The sequence below is a fragment of the Lepisma saccharinum genome, chromosome 13 (genome assembly GCF_977018435.1).
Source record: "Lepisma saccharinum chromosome 13, izLepSacc3.1, whole genome shotgun sequence".
In the NCBI taxonomy this organism is placed as follows: Eukaryota; Metazoa; Arthropoda; class Insecta; order Zygentoma; family Lepismatidae; genus Lepisma; species Lepisma saccharinum.
In genome coordinates this window covers 21332544-21353570 of record NC_139241.1, presented here as the reverse complement: position 1 = coordinate 21353570, position 21027 = coordinate 21332544, and the positions used below count along the sequence as shown (strand labels likewise).

General features: G+C 41.9%; 1 protein-coding gene across 2 annotated transcripts in view; it reads right to left on the bottom strand.

The window, feature by feature from the left end:
- Positions 1-441: 441 nt before the first annotated feature.
- Positions 442-21027, bottom strand: part of LOC145996891 (uncharacterized) — a 79698-nt gene continuing 59112 nt past the window's right edge. The window contains exon 4 of one of the 2 annotated variants that reach the window (XM_083133449.1): positions 442-2529. In XM_083133449.1, the coding sequence (XP_082989575.1) occupies positions 1395-2529 (1135 nt within the window). In that variant the 3' untranslated portion in view covers positions 442-1394. The remainder of the gene's footprint in view (positions 2530-21027) is intronic. The other variant, XM_083133450.1, reaches the window with a different exon arrangement.

Genomic DNA, 21027 nt, shown 5'->3' with positions numbered 1-21027 from the left:
ATGTTATAAAATGACAACAAGGAACCTTGGTTGGAATAATTAAGTAAAATGATATGAGCGGATTTAACTTACATAGTTATTATATGTATTATATGTATTCACTTCCCTTCTTCTTCTCCTTCATGAAGGTGACAGCCGTAAACACCTGGCTTCTGTTTAGAAAGCACTTTAAGCAAAATATAATCAAAATAACGGGAGAACAAGTGGATCTCAGAATATTTCAGTCTCTGGTTGGCATTGGCCTTATCAATGCAATGAAGAACGAGTATATCACAAGCGAGGAAGTGTGCATACAGCCGACACTTCTACAACTAAGAAAACGCAGATATCGGTCCACTAGATCTTTACTTTCTTTTCGAGAAGACACGTTCCATTATGGTGTGAGTAGACAATAAATAAAAATTGTAAATTATGATAATGAAAAAAGAATTGTTTTAAAAATATGTATCAACATAATATATTAAGCCACCTTACTTCTGGGACATCTTGTGCGTACATAGAATAATTGCAATCTTCCTAAATACATTTTTCATAATATTTATACTTCTCAAAATTACCATAAATTATGTTTCTTCTGCAAAGAGTTGTTCAATCATATTATACATTAAAATTTGAAATATCGCTGTTGTCTTCCTATACTAAGGACTGACTGTGGCAAAAATGTCGCAATGGGTTTTACTATATATTTATACTTGAATCACATACACCAATATAAAGACCGAATGTAACGTTTATGGCACATGTCCCCACAGAACACAACTATGAAATATAAATTATATTTTCAAGTGTCATTAGACAAACATATGTTGCAAACAATGACATATTCAATAATAAGGTGAAAAACAACTTTTACAATGTTTGGGGTTTGTCTCCAGTAGTAGAAAATAAATTTTGCACCAAGAAGACTCATGGGCATTTCTCGTGAAATTTCAATTTGTTTCAAACTTCCACTTTGAATAAAACTCTCTTAGCACTGACATCCATATGGGCAAATTCTATCATGAATCTCAAATTCATTTTTTAGCCTCCATTAGTAGAAGATCTCCTTTGACACTATTTCTCCTCCAGCAGTAGAAAATCTCTTTTTGCACTGATAACATTACTATGGGCGATTTCCATCATGAATTTTTAATTATTTTTCAATTGTCTATTAAAAGTAACTCTCTTTTGCAGTGAGAATATTCGAATGGTTGAAGAATTCTCAAATGTTTTTTCAATCAAGTACTATAAGTATATCTTATTTGGAATTGATGGCATTCATATAAGACAATTCCACTGCAATTTTTCAAGTTTCCACTTTCAATAAATCTCCTTTTGCAACAAAAACATTTGTATGGGCGAATTCCAACGTGAATTCTCAAATGTCTGTTCAAGCTTCCACTTTCAGTAAATCTCTATTTGCATTGAGAACATTCGTATGGGCGAATTTCATCGTGAATTCTCAAATGAGTTTTCAAGCTTCCACTAAAAGTGAATCTCTGTTTACACTGATGGCATTCATATGGCCGAATTCCATCGTGAATTCTCAAATGATTTTTTAAGCTTCCACTTTCAGTAAATCTTTTTTTGCACTGAGAACATTCGTATGGGCGATTTCCATCGTGAATTCTCAAATGTCTTTTCAAGCTTCCACTAACAGTAAATCTCTTTTTGCACTGAGAACATTCGTATGGGCGAATTTCATCGTGAATTCTCAAATGATTTTTTAAGCTTCCACTTTCAGTAAATCTTTTTTTGCACTGAGAACATTCGTATGGGCGATTTCCATCGTGAATTCTCAAATGTCTTTTCAAGCTTCCACTTTCAGTAAATCTCTTTTTGCACCGAGAACATTCGTATGGGCGATTTCCATCGTGAATTCTCAAATGTCTTTTCAAGATTCCACTTTCAATAAATCTCTTTTTGCACTGAGAACATTCGTATGGGCGTATTCCATAGTGAATTCTCAAATGTCTTTTCAAGTTTCCACTATTAGTAAATCTCTTTTCGCATTGAGAACATTCGTATGGGCGAATTTCATCGTGAATTCTCAAATGTCTGTTTAAGTTTCCGTTAAGAGTAAATCTCTGTTTACATTGATGGCTTTCATATGGCAGAATTCCATCGTGAATTCTCAAATGGTTTTTCAAGGTTTCACTTCGAGTAAATCTCTTCTTGCACCGAGAATATTCGTATGGGCGAATCTGGTCATAGCTAGATTCTCCGTTTAGATTTCTCTCTTGGATAAAAGATTTCTTGCAATGATTTCGTTGCAACGAAATATATTCTTTGTGGATTTGCAAGTGGCGAGTTGTGTGCTCTTTCGTATCAAATGATTTTCCACACTGAGCGGAACTAAAAGTACAAAGATTTTCGTTTATTGTAGGTTGCAAATGTATGTCCTCTTCTTGGTCAGCAATATTTCTATGCCTATTTTTATTTAAAGGGGGTGATATGTGTTTGCGATGTCCAATATGAACTTTACCAGTGGTTGATGATTTACTACAATTTGCAACTAAATTTAATGTTTTGAAATTAATATCATTTTGCCTGAAAAGTAAGATTTTAATATTGAAAATATAGAACAAAAATATAATTATAGAAATATGTATTTGTGTGACACTACTTATTGACTTGTGTTTCAATTTATCCCCACAGCCGTAAGTGTCTCTCTTTATTCTTACGGCATGTCAATTTTTACGTATAATTTCTGTGTCAATTTAGAGAGAGTAATAACACGATTATATAGGCCTCAGATTGTAAGAAAACTTTAGAACACATATTTCATTAATTGGCAATTTCACTTCGGTAAAGAAATTTATATTGTTTACATGAAAAATGAAACAAGAGATTTTAAATTCCGCCTGCTACAGGTCCAACAATTATAGAAGTACTATGTGCACTACTAAAAAAAATAATTTGTTGTTTATATACAGGGTGTAATTTTAGTTGGATCTACTAACAACAGAAACGTGTAGAAGACTTCAAAACAAACATTTCCATTTACTTTTTGTGGGTGCATAATTTTACTGCTTTCTATGTTCCATGAAGTAAATTTTGTCAACTTTATGCTGGCAACGCAACCCATTTGATTGCTTCCCGGGTGCATCTTTCTGTTGTGACATGGAACATGACAGTGTTGGAAGGAAAACACATATTCTCTGAACAACGAAAAACTACAAGCTACATTAACTGCTGTAATGTGAGCAACGAATACATCCAGTAATGCAACAAGAATAAACAAACGATATAAATACCGGTGATCAAATAATATATATACAGGGTGTTTCTGAGTGACCCAGACACTACCTTTTTCTCGAGAACGGAAGATCGTATCATGTTGAAACAAAAAATGCACCACTAAGTTGGGCCAAAAGAATCCGTAGAAAGTATTTGCAACAGCCCGAAAGCCAAACTTTGTGGTTTTAGTGAGGGACGCACATGCCCCGTTCGTGCGATTTTCAAATGGGAAGAGTATGTTTGGAATGCTGATTCGGAAAGGCCTGGAAAAAATATGATTGTCATATGAAACATTTGTCTGTACCCTCTACCATTTTCCGTGTAGAAAATGGTTTTGCAAAAAAAGGAAGGTGAGCAAAATCGAGTATACCGAGCTTAACAATTGAGATAAGTGCAGCTCCATAACAGTTTCGGAAAGTTCAGGACACAAGCTTTCCAACGATATGCCACATGATGAATGCGGGACTAAAAAAAGATGAAACCACGTGACCCCAAAAAAAAGGGGGTCTAAATTTAGGGAAGAACTCGAAAATTTCAAATAGCAAGGGGGTCGATCACAGAAAAGAGGAATTAAGTACGTAAATAGCAAAACACAAACACTGGACAGAGTACATGAGATCCTGTACAAACAATTATGGTAATGGGTCCGCTCTTGAAACACCATACTGCTGTAAGCTCTGTTCGAGCTGCAACTTTGACCGCCCTTCCCACTTTCTCCAGGCTTAGGACTGGCAACGAATGGTTTACTGTCACGCACAATAAGGAATTCGTTGGCGTGTTTAACTGCTGCTTCGCCAACGAAAAAGGTCCTTTTCTCTCAATTGATTTGCCAAAACACTTTTGACAAGAGAAATAGGCCTAACTGAAATGGTGATAAGAAAAACGAAAGAGTAATCAGAAACCAATGAACAACGAAAATGAGAAGAATATGTAAAGCACTCAGTGTGATGCACATTTACCAACTTACAGTAGATGTTCGAAATGTCTTCCCTCGGTCTCAATGCATTTCTGCACTCGGACACTGAAATCGTTCTGTGTTGCAATAACGCCTGCCTCACTAATCTGCCTGCATGCAGCAACTATGCGCTCGATCATGTCGTCCCTCGTTGTAGGGCGATTTTGGTAAACAATTTCTTTCAGTCGTCCCCAGAGGTAATAATCTAAACATGCGAAGTCTGGTGACCTAGGAGGCCAGGGCACAGGCCCACCTCTACCTACACAGCGACCACGAAACATTGCATTCACCCGATTCCTCTACCACACAATGCCTTCGACGATGCAACCACTTGTAACAGACAACAGTGAATGAGACCAAGTTTGGAGGAGCGTATTCACGTTATCAGTGGAAGCACACTGGAATTGACTGCAATGCAGGAGAGCTCGTCACACCCCGACCCGTGGTACTTTCCGATTGCCTTTGTTGAACCAGGCAGTGGAAACAGCGTACGTGCAGTCAAATGGAACTGGACGCACCGGCAATTGGCGTACTTTGTAATTTGTCGACTGGGCCAGCATGCTGTGTTGTGTACTGCAGTCTACCTAACACGTGGGCATATGCTTATTCCTACTCGTACACAATGGACCTGAAGTTCTACTCATTGCATGTTGTACACTCAGAAGCATGTACTAATACGAAACCGCAAACCTCTCACCTGGACGTTCAGTACACTGACGTTACATGTGACGGGTGGCATGGTCTGACAATGGTAGCGAACCAGTAACCACTTAGAAACCTTGTCACGAATAAACAGCTGTTCCGCTGGCATTCTTTGTACAGGATCTCATGTACTCTGGTCCACTGTTTGTGTTTTGCTATTTACGTACGTAATTCCTCACTTTGGAACACCAACTTCAGGGGTCGAAATTGTTTTGGTAGCCATTTTGAAACCAGTCAGTGGATTACAAAATCATGTTTGCATTCTTTTCACGTTTTCTGTGATCAACCCCCCCCTTGCCATTTGAAATTTTCGAGTTCTTCCCTAAATTTAGACCCCCTTTTTTTGGGTCACGTGGTTTCATCCTTTTTTAGTCCCGCAGTCATCATGTGGCATATTGTTGGAAAGCTTGTGTCCTGAACTTTCCGAAACTGTTATGGTGCTGCACTTATCTCAATTGTTAAGCTCGGTATACTCGATTTTGCTCACCTTCCTTTTTTTACAAAACCATTTTCTAAACGGAAAAATGTTTTACAAGACAATCGTATTTTTTCCAGGCCTTTCCAAATCTGCATTCCAAACATACCCTTCCCATTTGAAAATCGCACGAACGGGGCATGTGCCCCCCACTAAAACCACAAACAGTGACTTTCGGGCTGTTGCAAATACTTTTTACGGATTCCTTGGGCCCAACTTAGTGGTGCATTTTTTGTTTCAACTTGATACGATCTCCTGTCCTCGAGAAAAAGGTAGTGTCTGGGTCGCTCTGAAACACCTTGTGTGTGTGTGTGTGTGTGTGTATACACAAGAAGGCTAACAGGGACTGTACCTATTTATTATTTCATGTGGGATCAGAACAACTTGTCTCTCTACTGGGTATTGAAAGTGGAAGGAACCCTTCATTGCAAGTGGACGACACTATCTTAAAATGGAAGTGCTTATATTGAACTTTATCTCTTAACCTGGATGTTGTCCATTTGAAAATTTACTTGACTGGTAGAGATCTATAGGTTAGTCTATTTGTTCATCTGAATCTGGTTCTGAGAAACTAAACGCTTGGCAAGATAAAAAATTAGCTAATTCAAAATTCGGCATTCTGCACAGGAATAAAAGTAGTACGATTGATTCATTTGCTTTATTTTACTTTGCTTTTATGCCACTTTTGTTAATTGTGAAGATGAAGTAGTATGAACGAATGAGTTGTTTAACAATATTGGCAATAAGCGCATATTGACAAAGTGGAAACCTCACCAATGAAATAGATTATGCAAAGGTAATAAAAATAAATAACCGAAAATTTCACCATGCATGGCTTTCATTATAATGTAAACGGAAAAATAAATTTGTGTCAGTCTATAGCTATAAGTATTGCTAGTAATCAGGGAAACTCATAATGTCCGAGTCAGTACAGAAACTTTACACAAAGCAGGTGTAAACTTCCTATCTCGGAAAACAAAAGTATTTTTAGGTTTATAAGTCAAAATTTTCAGTCATTAAGGAACAAGTTCCTTGAGCTGGATGTGATTCTTGGATCCCTCAAAAAAGCCCAACATATAATTTGTGGCACTGAACATTGATTGCGAAAAGAAAAGGTTTCTTCAACACAAATTTTAAATTTTAATTTAGCCAGCACATATTGCCGAAACACCACAAATGAGGTGGTACTGCCATACTATGAGAAGCAATTTACCATTCAAAAACTGATTATTTAAATGAAGAATTCAATTTTGAACACACAGTAGTGAATTTAAAATTAGAACCCAATGAAGTAACAGTAGTTTGCTTATAAGATACAAGAGATGCACATTTAGGCACATTTTTTGGAAACAATGTTGTCCATTTTATTACATAAAAAGACCCTTTATAGTGACGAGCGATATAAACATAGATTTTTTAAAGCATAGTCCAGAAAAAAATGAACTAAATACAATTCTAACCTCCCATAATATGATTTCAACAATAAATTCACCAACAAGGATAACACCAACAAGTAAATCATGTATTGATCAAGTAAAAATTAATCAAGATTTTTTTAAACACTCGACAAATATTTTACCTTTAGCCTTGTTCGATCATAAAGCAGTTTTCGTAAGTTTCCATATACGAGAGAATATAAAACAAAAAAGCAAAACATATCACTACTATAGTAGTCCAGTTTGGGGAATTCAACGCCTTCTTTTGGGGCTCGGTGGGGCTCGCAGTGTTGCCAACTACTTATTCAAAAAAATCACCAAGGTTTTTCTTGGTCTAACCTAGCCTAAAGCAAGGAGCTGGCAATTTTGCTTGAGAGTTCACAAAACCGGAAGTGGGGCTCAGGGGGGCTCGCAGTGTTGCCAACTTCTTACTCGAAAAAATCACCAAGGTTTTTTTTGGTCTAACCTAACCTAAAGCAAGGAGCTGGCAATCTTGCTTGAGAGTTCTGCAACCGAAAGTAAAACTCGCAGTGTTGCCAACACCTACTCGAAAAAAAAATCACCAAGGTTTTTGTCTTGGTCTAACCTAGCCTAAAGCAAGGAGCTGGCAATCTTGCTTGAGACTTGCGTTACAGTGCATAAAGCAAGGTTGCCAACCTACTGGTACTTTTACCATGGTCTTTTACAAAAGAGAGAGGAGAGAGAGAGAGAGAGAGAGAATTAAGCAACCGACAGCCTGCCTACAGCCTTTTTCTTCTTGGTCTAACCTAGCCTAAAGCAAGGAGCTGGCAACTTTGCTTGAGGCTTGAGTTACAGTGCATAAAGCAATTTTTGGTAACCTACTGGTACTTTTACCATGGTCTTTTACAAAAGAGAGAGGAGAGAGAGAGAGAGAGAGAGAATTAAGCAACCGACAGCCTACCTACAGCCTTTTTCTTCTTGGTCTAACCTAACCTAAAGCAAGGAGCTGGCAACTTTGCTTGAGGCTTGAGTTACAGTGCATAAAGCAATTTTTGGTAACCTACTGGTACTTTTACCATGGTTTTTTACAAAAGAGAGAGGAGAGAGAGAATTAAGCAACCGACAACCTACCTACAACTTTTTTTTTTAGTTGGCAAGGGACTAGAGAGAGAGAAAAACTTATAGCTGGGAACAGTAATGAGCGAATGCGCCATATCGCAATTTTCCAACTCCGTATATCGCGACCTTTGTAAACCTCTCTCTCTCGGGGAGGGGTGATGTGCCACATACACGCACACACACACACACACACACACACGCACGCACACACATACACACGCGCATGTGCGCGCGCGGGCCAAAATTTTTGAATTTACGGTTGGAAAAATGTTTTTCTATGACATGTTTTCGTTCGAGGCAAATTCGTAGGTAGATATTGTTAAATAAATATTAATATTGTAAATATATATATATATACTTATTGTATTTAGTTTTTCGATACCGAAAAGCGACTGTCATATTGTATTTGAAAAAATATTATGCTTTTGCCTGTGGATATCTAGAAAAACGACAATTTCGTTCCCTCTCTCTGTATATGCTATCAACGTTGGCACAATGACACAAATTCAACAAATGCGTAGTCAACCGCACATTTTTTTTTCCTGACAATTTTGTTATCTGACTAGGGCGGAAATGGGTTTTCCGGTGACAGAAAATACGTTGCTCTGTTTCTATACAAATAACCAGAAATCGCCACATGTATTTCGCAACTATGATTGACGGCAGAGAAAAAAAATACAGTTCTATGTACACAACCAACTCGCTCTTGCAATATATTATCTGATGCGATATTGTGAAAGGTTCTCGTATGTTCGCGAAACAGGAAATACACGTCCGGTTTAAATCCAATTTCAATGAGCATCTATTGAAGATAGATTCAAAACAGTATTCAACCGGCGAAATGAAAACACGAAGTAGCGTCCGCTCTCGTGGGTGCAGAGGCGAGGTTAAGAGCTATGAAATAAATAACCGGAACTGTATTTTTTTTCTGCTGCCAAGCATAGTTACGAAATACATGTGGCTGAAATGTAGAGAAGAGAAGAGAAGGGGTGAAAACACGAAGTAGCGTCCGCCCTCGTGGGTGCAGAGGCGAGGTCAAGAGCTATGAAATAAATAACCGGAACTGTATTTTTTTCTCTGCCGTCAATCATAGTTGCGAAATAATGTGGCTGAAATGTAGAGAAGAGAAGAGAAGGGGGAGAATGTTCTAGAGAATTTGGTTGTTGGATTTCTATTGGTCCACGTTGCGTTGGCTAGCATATCATTTTTGACGTTATTAGAAAACCGTATAAAACTTAAAGCGCTGGTGTATAAAGTTGTGTTTTATTTTCAGTGTTAGTGAAGAGTATTTCTGCAGAATTTCTAAAAGTAAGTAACTTTGTTTTTTAGTTCGTATAAGTTGGTTTTGATTTATAAGTATTTCATGTCTCTCTCTGCTTTTATATATTTGAAGCATGCATCTTGGTAGCTAGAATATCTTTTTTCTTCCGTGTGCCGCTGTTGGTAGGTAGGAAATATGTGTGCGGGGGCATATTTCAAAAAAATAAATGTGTTAAATTGTTGGAAAAAGACAGAAAAAATAGAAAAGAGTTGCGCGTTTTTGATATCTAGTGGAAGTACTGATTAATTAATTGAGTTGGAGTTTTTTTTGAAGCCCACTTTATGCACAGTAAGGCTAATCGGGACTGGACCTAGAGTTTCAAGAACCACTTGTACGTGTATCGAATTCTTGAATACAAGCCTACCGCTACGTCATCGCAAAGGCTAGTGGAAGTACTGATTGATTTGATGTTTTAAGTCTATTTTATGCACAGTAAGGGTAATCGGGACTGGACCTACAGTTTCAAGAACCACTTGTACGGGTATCGAACCCTTGAATACAAGCCTACCGCTACGTTATCGCAAAGGTTAGTGGAAGTACTGATTGATTTGATGTTTTAAGTCCACTTTATGTACAGTAAAACTAATCGGGACTGAACCTACAGTTTCAAGAACCACTTGTACGGGTATCGAACCCTTGATTACAAGCCTACCGCTACGTTATCGCAAAGGTTAGTGGAAGTACTGATTGATTTGATGTTTTAAGTCTATTTTATGCACAGTAAAACTAATCGGGACTGGAGCCACAGTTTCAAGAACCACTTGTACGGGTATCGAACCCTTGATTACAAGACAACGACGTTATCGCTACGTTATCGCAGAGGTTAGTGGAAGTACTGATTGATTTGATATTTTAAGTCCACTTTATGCACAGTAAAACTAATCGGGCGTGGACCTACAGTTTCAAGAACCACTTGTACGGGTATCGAACCCTTGAATACAAGCCTACCGCTGCGCCATCGCAAAGGCTAGTGGAAGTACATAGTTATTCGAATTTAAAATATTTAGTTTTTTTTTTTATGCACGCTTATTGATTTTAAACGTAAAATTAAATAAAATCCGGCAATTATATCCAATTATACTTATGGCTACAACGAGCATTGAGATTTTTTTTTTTGCTATGTAAACAAAATGGCTGACATGCCAAATATGAACAGGCTATATAGATTTGAGAGAAAGATGGATAAAAAAGTTAATTAAAATTTAATTTCATGATTGCAACACGGAACTTAATGATTGATTTAGTTTATTTTATTTTACGTTTTGTACCTCTTGGCTAATTTGCGAAGATTGGGGGTGAGTGATGAAATAGACATTCACAAACAACCAAGCCCGACCAGGATTCGAACCTGGGACCCTTGGCGTCGCAGCGCGATGTGCTAACCACTCGGTCACAGGGTCGGGCAAGTGTTGGTATATGCATAGACCAAAGTTACATGGTTCTAGACCCCATAGGAGTCGAGAAAATCAATGTCTTGGAAAACGTCTTAAGACAAATATCTCAATCTTTAAGAAAGTCGACTTCCGGTATCTCAAGATGTTACTTCCGGTCTGTCAAGAAAATTTTCTTAAGACAAAAATCTTAAGACGTTTTCCAAGACATTGATTTTCTCGGCTCCTAATTGAGCTAGGATGATGATTTTAGGTTTGTTGGATAGGATTCGACGAGAACTATTCGACTAGCAAATAAAATCGTTTCTACCCCCTCAAGTTTCGAAAATACAGACAATTTTTTTATTTTTTTGAGAAACTTGATTTGCCGGCTTAGTTTTTGCCCTAATTCGAAAATTTTAATAGCATTCGATACAAAATTAGAAGTACTCTACAACTTATTGGAGGGGTGATGACTACTGCCTGCTGTTTTCGAGTTATTTTGGATTAAAATTTCAAGATGTAATTTCTAAGATGTTTTGTAATTCATCAACTATGGGTTGTAGGAAAACGATTCTTGCTCTATCTGCTATTGCTCGACGAATACTATAAACATAAATAATGCTTATGGTTTGATTTTTAAAATGGCGAGCGGAAAATAACTATGTTTTCTGAAATTATAATTTATACTTCATACGCCAAAAGGGCTGAGGGTTAGAAAAAAAAAAAAGATTGTTTGGTAGAATTATGCACACATAATATTTTTGTGTTTTCTATACACAAGCTTAATTATTTTTTTTCAATTATTTACAGGATTTATTAAGAAGCAAGAAGTAGCATAAATAGCACACTCCCACCAAACCCAACACTATTGTGAATTATTGCACAGTATTTATTTTGTAGCACTCCACTATATATATATAATAACATACCCACAAATATTTTCAACAAAATGCGCTCCATGAAAAGTTGCCCTGTGTGCAAAATAAGCATATCAAGCAAACATTTTGCAAGACATTGTCGCACCTGCGTGCCAGGCAAGCATTTGGCTGCCACCGAACCATGTCCCAGGTGCGGTATACATATTACTATTGATAATTTGAAGAGGCATATAACATCATGCAAAATTGTCGTCGAAGCACCTGTTCCACAACCGTCGACCAGCTCGACCAAGAGGAAAGCGGAAGCCGACTCGCCACCATCCGCCAAACGCGTCAAGCCTGTGACAAAAACAAACCAGTCTGCTTTCCAGCAGTTGTTAGAGGATTTTGTCATCACTTCGGAGGGCTCATGCGACGTGCGTAGCTTTTTGGAGAACGTGCGAGCCGAAATCATTTCCATCCTCGGCGATGCGCTTGCAATGCACTCCACCAAATTCTACGCATCGCTACGTTGCCAGTACAAGAAACCGTCCGACGAAATTTACAGCTTCTGCCACAACACCAAGGCGAAGACGCTGCATCTGGCGGATGTCGACAACCTCGAGGTCATCTACAACCAGTTTACCGATGAGCTGGTGGCAAAACAGGAAGAACATCAAGCTAAAGGCTCGGGGGGTTCGCTGTGTGGCGAGCCTCACGAACTGTGCGTCAAACTTTGCAAGTTCATACCTCTCTCCGCCTCCAGCTACGTCCCCTTACCACCTACCATTGCGGCAAAAAGGGCCGTCCTAAACATTCAGAACAGTGACGCCAAGTGCTTTCTCTGGTCAGTGCTTGCAGCATTACACCCTGTCCACTGGAAAAACCATCCACACCGAGTTAACCACTACATACCCTATGAGGCAGAGCTGGAAGTTGCGATGGCTGGGATCGACTACCCGGTAGAGGTCACGGACATTCGAAAGTTCGAGGCTCGTGCGCGGTTGACCATCAACGTTTACGGTCTCACTGACGAAAATGCGGTGTACCCCATCAGGGTGAGCGACGTAAACGTTGATGGTGCGCAGGAAATTCACCTTCTGCTCATCAAAGACGAGACCAATCACCACTACACCCTCATCCGTTCCCTCTCCCGGTTGGTGTCGAGCCAAACAAGCAAGCATCATGGTAGCATAGAAGTTTGTCGCAGGTGCTTGTCAACTTTTGACAATCGAGAACAGCAGGACTACCAACATGTTCGAGGCTCCAACATCGCTGCAGAGAAGCTTGCCAGCCACAAGATCTACTGTAGTAACAACGAGCCTGGTGTGGCAGTCTTGCCCAAACCTGGCACCGTGGAGCGTTTCCACATGCACGGTGCCATGGTGGAGCATCCCGCTATCATCATCGCGGATTTCGAGGCCTTCCTCAAACCCCTGTCCACTTGCGATCCAGATCCCGAAGTTTCTTCCACCACCCCTTACCAACTCCACGAGGCTTCGAGTTATGCATACGTTGTGGTGCGACGTGACCAGCACATTGCCCCCGAGCCCTACGTGTACCGTGGTCCCGACGCAGCCAAACACTTCCTCGAGAGGATGGTTGTGGAAGCCAGCGAGATAGGGAAGGTACTGTTGGCCCCCAAGTCTATGCTCCCACTGTCCCCCGACGATCAGTGTAGACACGACGAGTCCATCGCTTGCCCTGTCTGCGTCAAGGAGTACACCGCCAACAACCGTAAAGTCCAACACCACGATCACTTTGACGGTAGGTATGTTGGTCCTTGGTGCAACGGATGCAACCTCATGGCCCGGGACCCGCGATTTATCCCTGTGTTTTTTCACAATGGCTCGGGATACGACTTCCACCACCTCGTCAAGCATCTTGGGTACGACGACATGCGAATCAACGTCCTGGCGCAGAACGAGGAGCGTTACATCAGTGTGAGCAAGTGGGTGCGAATCTCAGGATCACACTCTACCGTCGAGCTTCGCTTCCTCGACTCCCTGAGGTTCCTCCCGGCCAGCCTCGATGCTCTCGCAGGGAAGCTTAGCGACGAGCAAATGCTCATTACCTCCGGAAATTTTCCGAACTTGGACGCCGGCCTCTTCAAGCGTAAGGGAGTCTATCCCTACGAATACATCACAGACCCTTCCAAGTTCGCAGAGACGTCACTACCTCCTCGAGCAAACTTCTACAGTCAGCTGCGAGGGTCGAACATCACCGACGAGGAATATCACCACGCCCAGTCCATGTGGCGCGAGCTGGGCTGTCGAACTCTCGGGGACTACCACGACGCCTACCTCAGACTTGACGTGACGCTCCTCGCCGACGTGTTCCAGACGTTCCGTGCGACCGCAATGAAGATCTACAAGCTGGACCCCTCCTACTTCTACAGTCTCCCCGGACTGGCGTGGTCGGCCATGTTTCTGGTGACGAAGATCAAGCTGGAGCTTCTTTCGAACGTGGACATGATGCTGTTTGTGGAACGCGCCGTGCGGGGTGGAATGGTCCAGGTGTCGCAGCGACACTCGCGCGCCAACAATCACCACATGGCCACCGGCTACGACCCCTCACAACCGTCCAGCTACATCATGTACACGGACGTCAATAACCTCTACGGACACTCCATGATGCAGCCACTCCCTTTTAGAGGCTTCGAGTGGGCTGACCCTTCCAACTTCGACGTCGAAAGCTTCGACGATTCGGAACATGGGTTCTTCGCCGAGGTGGACCTTGAGTTCTCCGAGAAGCTGCAGGATTTGTTCTGCGATCTTCCCCCTGCACCCGAGTTCAAGTGTCCACCCGATTCCAACCAGAAGAAGCTCGTCATGGATTTCGAGTCCAAAGAGCGTTATGTCCTACACTACCAGAATCTCCGGTGGTTGATGAAGCAAGGGGTTACCGTCCACGCAGTTCACCGCATCCTCAAGTTCGAGCATTCTCCATGGTTGAAGCCATATATTGAAGTCAACACCAAACACCGCACTGCAGCCACGTCCGAGCTTGATAAGGATTTCTTCAAGCTTATGAACAATGCGGTGTTTGGCAAAACTATGGAGAATGTACGGAATCGCATGGACATAAAATTGGTAACGAGGAAAGCACAATGTCGCAGGCTCGTAGCGAACCCGTTATTCAAATCGAGGACCATTTATAATGAGCAGCTTGCTCTGGTGCATATGAGGAAGAGTGAGGTAAAACTCGACAAGCCAATTTATGTTGGTGCCTCAGTATTAGACCTGAGCAAGCTGCACATGTTCGAGACGTACTACGACATATTACGTCCACAATATAGCCACAACATCTCGCTTCTCTACACGGACACGGACAGCTTGGTGTACCACGTTCGCACGGACGACGCGTACGGGGATATAGCCACAGCTCCATCTTTGGTTAACCTCTTCGACACCTCGGGCTATCCCCAGCCGAACCAGTACGGCATCCTGCCCCGAAACAAAAAAGTGCCTGGCAAACTCAAAGACGAGAAGGACGGTGATGTAATTCTCGAGTTTGCAGGTCTTCGCGCCAAGGCCTATGCCATCAAAGCCGAGGGCAGCGTTACCAAGAAGGCCAAGGGTGTCGGCAGACAGGTGGTTCGGGAGCATCTCGCATTCGAGGACTTTGTCGATTGCCTCAAGACCAGGTCGTCGGTTCTAAGAGAAGAACAACGCATCCAGAGCGTCGGCCATATCATCACCACAAACAAAGTTAGAAAAATTGCCCTGGATCCCAACGACGACAAGAGGTGCGTTCTCGAGTGTGGTATTCACACATTGCCGTGGGGGCACTATCGCTTAGCAGAAAGCAAAACCTGCAACATATGCCCACCTTCAACAGAAGATTCATAAAAAACAAAAACAAAACAAAAAAAATCATGTTGTTAGTTATTACAAAAAAACATTGACTGTCATTACAAAAAACTTTGACCGTATTCTTAAATAACCAGCATGCCTATGAATTTGTTCGGTTTCAAAAAACAGATCATTATGGAAACCATACCAGATCATGAAGTCTTACCTTCCGTGTTACCTAAACTCAACGGTCTGTTGATCATTCACCTCAACAGCATTTGGACGAAACTGAATGACGATGTGGGCAAGATGTTTTATGTTTTTAATAACAATTTACATTTCTACGAAATTCCGATCGACGGGAAACTTCAAATCACCGTGAATCCGGAAAACGCAGGCGAAATCAAAATTTCTACCGGCAAGAACATTTTTCGAATCAAGCACGACAAGATGCTTTCTAACATTACGTACGATGTGTCTGCAGGAGATTATTTTTACATAGAACTCCTCGGAGATTACGACAAACTTATTCCTCTCTTCGTAGAATTACGAATCGTCTATCCTATTATAAATAACCGTTAACCAAAAATGCCTAACGACATTTTCGGCAACACCAAGCGTGTAGACCACGCAGAAGAGATTCTCATGTTGGACATTCGAGTTAAGAAGTTGAGGACCGATTTGATCGCTTTGCAGGAAACCTTAAACAAAAGTTTAGAGTCGGAAATCGCTACGCTCCAAACGCAATGTCTCGACCCCATTCTGAAAATCGATTCCGAACTGAAAACGCTGATAAAAAATTATGTCGACGTACCTTCTTACGACAACGTTCAAAATATACAGTTGAGCGTGGATTCGCTTCAAAATGATTTGGCCAAATTACAGCAATTTCAATCGAAAAATGAAGATTTGGAAAAATTGAAACTCGAAATCGAAGAACGAACTTCCGCAATAGAAAAGAATTTATCAGAACTTCAAACCGTGGTGAACGATATTGATGTAGAACGCTTGCATGTCGTCGTTTCCAAATTACAAGAAGAATTCACCAGCACGTTGGAAGAAATTAAATCCAAGTTGCAGACTTTGGAAGATACAATGACGAACCTACCATCGTCGGACGAACTGCAGGTCATCGGTAAAAGCGTCGCGAACATAAAAATTCAATTGGAGGCCTATCAAGATTTCGAACACATTCAAACCACCATCGCCACGCTTCAGGCGTCCTTGGAATTGATCAACGAAGAAATTAAAAATATTCATGCTGAAGCGAGAGCGTTGACGAGCATTCAAGACACGTTAAGCACGGTTCAGCAGAAGAACGAATATTTAGAAAATTTAAACGTCGAAACGAATCTCGCTCATTTTCATCACGTACTTGACAACATACAGGGTGACTTGGAATCGTTACGGACGAGCGTGCCTTCGAGCGAAGATTTGGAAAAATTGAAAACGGCGGTGACGGCACTATCCGATTCGAACGACATCAAAAGTTCATTAAGCGATCTCGAGAGTAAAGTGGCCAATCTCCCCACCTCCAAAGAATTGCACGCTTTGAAAAGAAACATATCTCGAATGCTGAAACGACTAGAAACGGAAACGGCGAACGTGGAACAGATTCGAGACGAAATTAGTTCGCTGGTGTCGACGCTGCCCATTTCCCAGAGCGTCGCCGACCTTCACACGCAGTTTACAGAGATGCGAATCATCGTGAACGATCTTACCGAGAAGAGCTCGAAATTGAATCAAGTCGAGAACCTTCAGAACATTGTCGTCAACATCAGAGATCAAGTTGGAGTGCTGGAATCAACGCTGACCTCTTTCGGTGCCAAGTTGCAAGAACTCAACGAAAGCTACAAGCAGTTGAACGTGGAAGTAAAAATCAAACCGTCATTTTCTACCGTAACGGATACCATAGTCGAACATTTGTTGCCCGTACAAAACACGCTGGGTCAGCTTCACAGCAACCTCGTTAGCGTCGATACTAAATTCGCTAAACTGCATTCTCTGCAAGCCATCGAAATCAACAGCATACCCAATCAACAGAGAATCTCCACGTTCGTCGAAGGTAACAAACTGTACATGTTGCATCCTTATCATCCGTACTACAAGTTTCTCCTCGATGGCACGATTCAGATAAACGAATTTTCGTACTGGTCTCACGGTAGAAAAGCTAGCGTTCCCACCATGACTTTGATATCGAATCGTGGTGTCCAGAAAGCAGGAAACATTCCTCTGGCACGTTGGAACGAAACGCGCAACATATATGAAATACACGAAGACGAAGATCTCACCGTTTTCGACGTGAGTGCCGGCGATAAGCTGATCATTCAAAACACGAGCGAAGTGCCACCCTCTTTGAATCCCATCACGCTTGTGCTTCTCTTGAAACGTAATCTCTAAAAAAATGTCTAGGCAAGCCATCGTCGAAGAATTGCATAAACCTGCACGCCGCAACTACGAACGTTTGGCTGTGGTAACCAAGGGCATCGACGACCTCTGGCAAAGTGACCTCGTGGAGATGAGTAGCGGCAATTTGAAAAACGTGCATAAATTGAACAAGGGCAACAAGTACCTTCTCACCGTCATAGACACGTTTTCGAAATTCGCATGGGCTCTACCTTTGAAAGCCAAAACGGGGACATGCGTCACGGAAGCATTCAAGACAATTTTTCGCGAAAGCGGTGGCAGACGACCACGGTTTCTGCAAACAGACAACGGTAAAGAATTTTACAACGCCGTATTCCAAAAGTTTATTCAAAAACATGACGTTCGACATTATTCGACCTTCAGTCACATCAAAGCCAGCATCGTGGAAAGATTCAATCGAACCTTGAAAACACACATGTGGAAACGATTCACGCTTCGGGGAAATTACAAATGGGTCGACATCCTGCCGGAACTCGTCGACACCTATAATCACACACGGCACAGAACGATAGGCATGAAGCCAGTTGACGTTACCAAGTCCGACGAGCAGCGTTTAATTTCTACCGTTTACTGTCCAAAGTACACACCCACGACAAAAAAAGCTAAATACAAAATTGGAGACCGGGTGAGGATCAGCAAATTCAAACGCACCTTCGAGAAGGGATTCACAAAAAATTGGAGCACGGAACTCTTTACGGTGGTTCGAGTTTTACCTGGAAACCGACACACGTATATAATAAAAGATAGTAGCGGCGAGATTTTGAAAGGAAGATTTTACGAAGAGGAACTCTCTAAAACGAAACACCCTGACACGTACCTCATCGAGAAAGTATTGCGTAGGAAAGGTGACAAACTGTTTGTCAAATGGCTGGGACTTCCGGAAAAGAGTTGGATCGACGCGGACGAAGTGATCTTGTGAGTACGTGGAACGTGGTGAAGCGTCTACCGGATCCGGAAAGTCAAACGAGAAAAAAAAAGAACGGCGAGTTGCTTCCCGACAGCATCCGCTGTCTGATCGTAGGTCCTTCGGGGTGTGGGAAAACGACACTGCTCGTGGACAATTTTCTCCTCGCACCGAATTGGTTAGATTGGAAGAACAGGCACCTTTACGTGTTCTCGAAAAGTTTGGAGCAATCCAAATACCAACAACTGATGAAACTGTACGATGGTCTGGACATTGCAACGTTTGCTTCGGAAATAAAACCACTCGACGATTGTCGTGAAAATTCAGTCGTCGTGTTCGACGACGCCATCCTGGAAAATCAAAATGAAATTCGCAACTTTTTCACGCAAGGTCGTCACAAAGGAATGGATTGTTTTTACCTAGCTCAAACGTTTTCCAAAATTCCAAAACAGTTAATACGCGACAACGCTAATTTCATATGTTTGTTTCGTCAAGATCACACCAACCTCAAGCACGCGTACGATGACTACGTAGGCGGAGACATGAACTACAATCAATTTTCGGAAGGCTGCTCTACTTGCTGGAATGGTGACGATTTCGGATTCGCGACGATCGACATGACGAGAAAACCCAACGACGGAAAATACAGAAACAAAATCAACGATTTTCTAAACGTTGCAACGTTGTGAGAAACGACGTATATAAATAACGTCATGACGAAACGAAAAATCGAAGACGAAAATCTCAAGCTTCGCGATTACCTCGCGAAACGCTTCAAAGGTTGGAAATCCGAGAATCGCGGATTCTACGAAGAGAAGAAACGTCAGGATCAACCCGTGATCGATGCCATCAGCAGTCTAGGTAAAGAAATTAAAAGTGTCACGGAACAAAATAAAAATTTGATTAATGAACTCGTACCGCTCGCAGCTAAAAGTTACGCCGTACCCACGCCTATTTCGAGCATTCCTTCGACGCCGTTCGAACTGAAGGATGCACCGGCACGACGTCGAGCCATAGGCAGCACGTCGTCGTCTTCGGATAAAATCGAGTTGGGACCTTTGGCACGAGACTACCTGAGCACGGGGAAATTCGACAAGGATGAAGTGTTCGGATTGTATCCCAGCATGGAAACCAGCGAAGGCGGCGGTGTGGTGTGGAAGATTGGAAAATCGAAGGTGACCTTCGAAGGCAACGACATTAAAGTCAATTTAGGCGACAAGGATAGTTGGAACAGGTATCCGGGTACGGTGGGACTGTGGGAACTCGTCGCCAAAAAGCAGCCGAAAGATTACACCGACGAAGATTACCAGAGTTACAAGGAAATTCTGATCATGACGGATGCCTTGTACCAGAACAACGACGCCTCGCAGAATAGGGTGAAATCGAGCAGCGGCGAGAAGTACAGGAATCTCATCAAACCGATTTGGAACCAGGTCAAAACGGGCAGCGGCGTCAAACGCTACAACACGTTACCCAAAGAATTCGTTTGGGTGGACGACGTGAGGAAACTCGTGGACCGATTGTTGGTGATAGCCGGCGAAGAGAATGCAGGCAACCGTAATTTCTACAACGAGAAGGTTGGCATCGTGGACATGATCAGCACGAAACTTTCCAACTTCATCGTGAACGACGACAAGGGCATAGGTTACCTGATCAAAATCATCAACACGCTGCCTCCGAAATTTTGGAACGTGGCCGAAGGAAAGGGACTCGTGAACGACATCATCAACAAGTTACCTTTCGAGATGCATCTACCTGGCTACCAGTACTGCGGACCGGGCACCAAACTCGAGAAAAGATTGGAGAGAGGAGACAAGGGTGTGAATCCGTTGGACGCCGCATGCAAAGATCACGACATCGCCTACAACACCACGCAGACGGATCTGGACGCACGTCACGAAGCAGACAGAAAGTTAGAGCACGCAGCTTTCGAAAGATTCGTGAGTAGAGACGCATCGTTGGGTGAACGGGTCGCCGCACTAGGCACCACCATCGCCATGAACACGAAACAAAAATTGGGGTGGGGTATATAAATAACATACAGTAAAAAAACAACATGGATTACATAACTAATTTGCCACCCGAGCTACTATCTAAAATATTCAAGAAAGTAGTTAACGGAGATGTTAATAAACTTCTAATCATAGCAAGAACGACGCCGGAATTTCGCATCCCTTGTGAAATGGTTCTCAAGGACCTTCTTCGGGAGATCAGCGGCCTGAGGTGCGGTGATCTCAACATTCTGCTTTCGGCTGCAGGGGAAAAATTGGAGGAGAGGTCGGACGAACTGTACGAGGCGATGCAGGGAAGAAGACAGTATACTGATGATTGGTACAAGTCTATGCAGGAGAAGGAAGATATCACTACGCACATCCTCGCGTTTTCCGAAGCACGAACTTTCTTCCTCTGTTAAAATAATAATAATATATATACGTGTCAAAAAAAAAAACTTGTTATATAAATAACACACATCATAAAAAAATA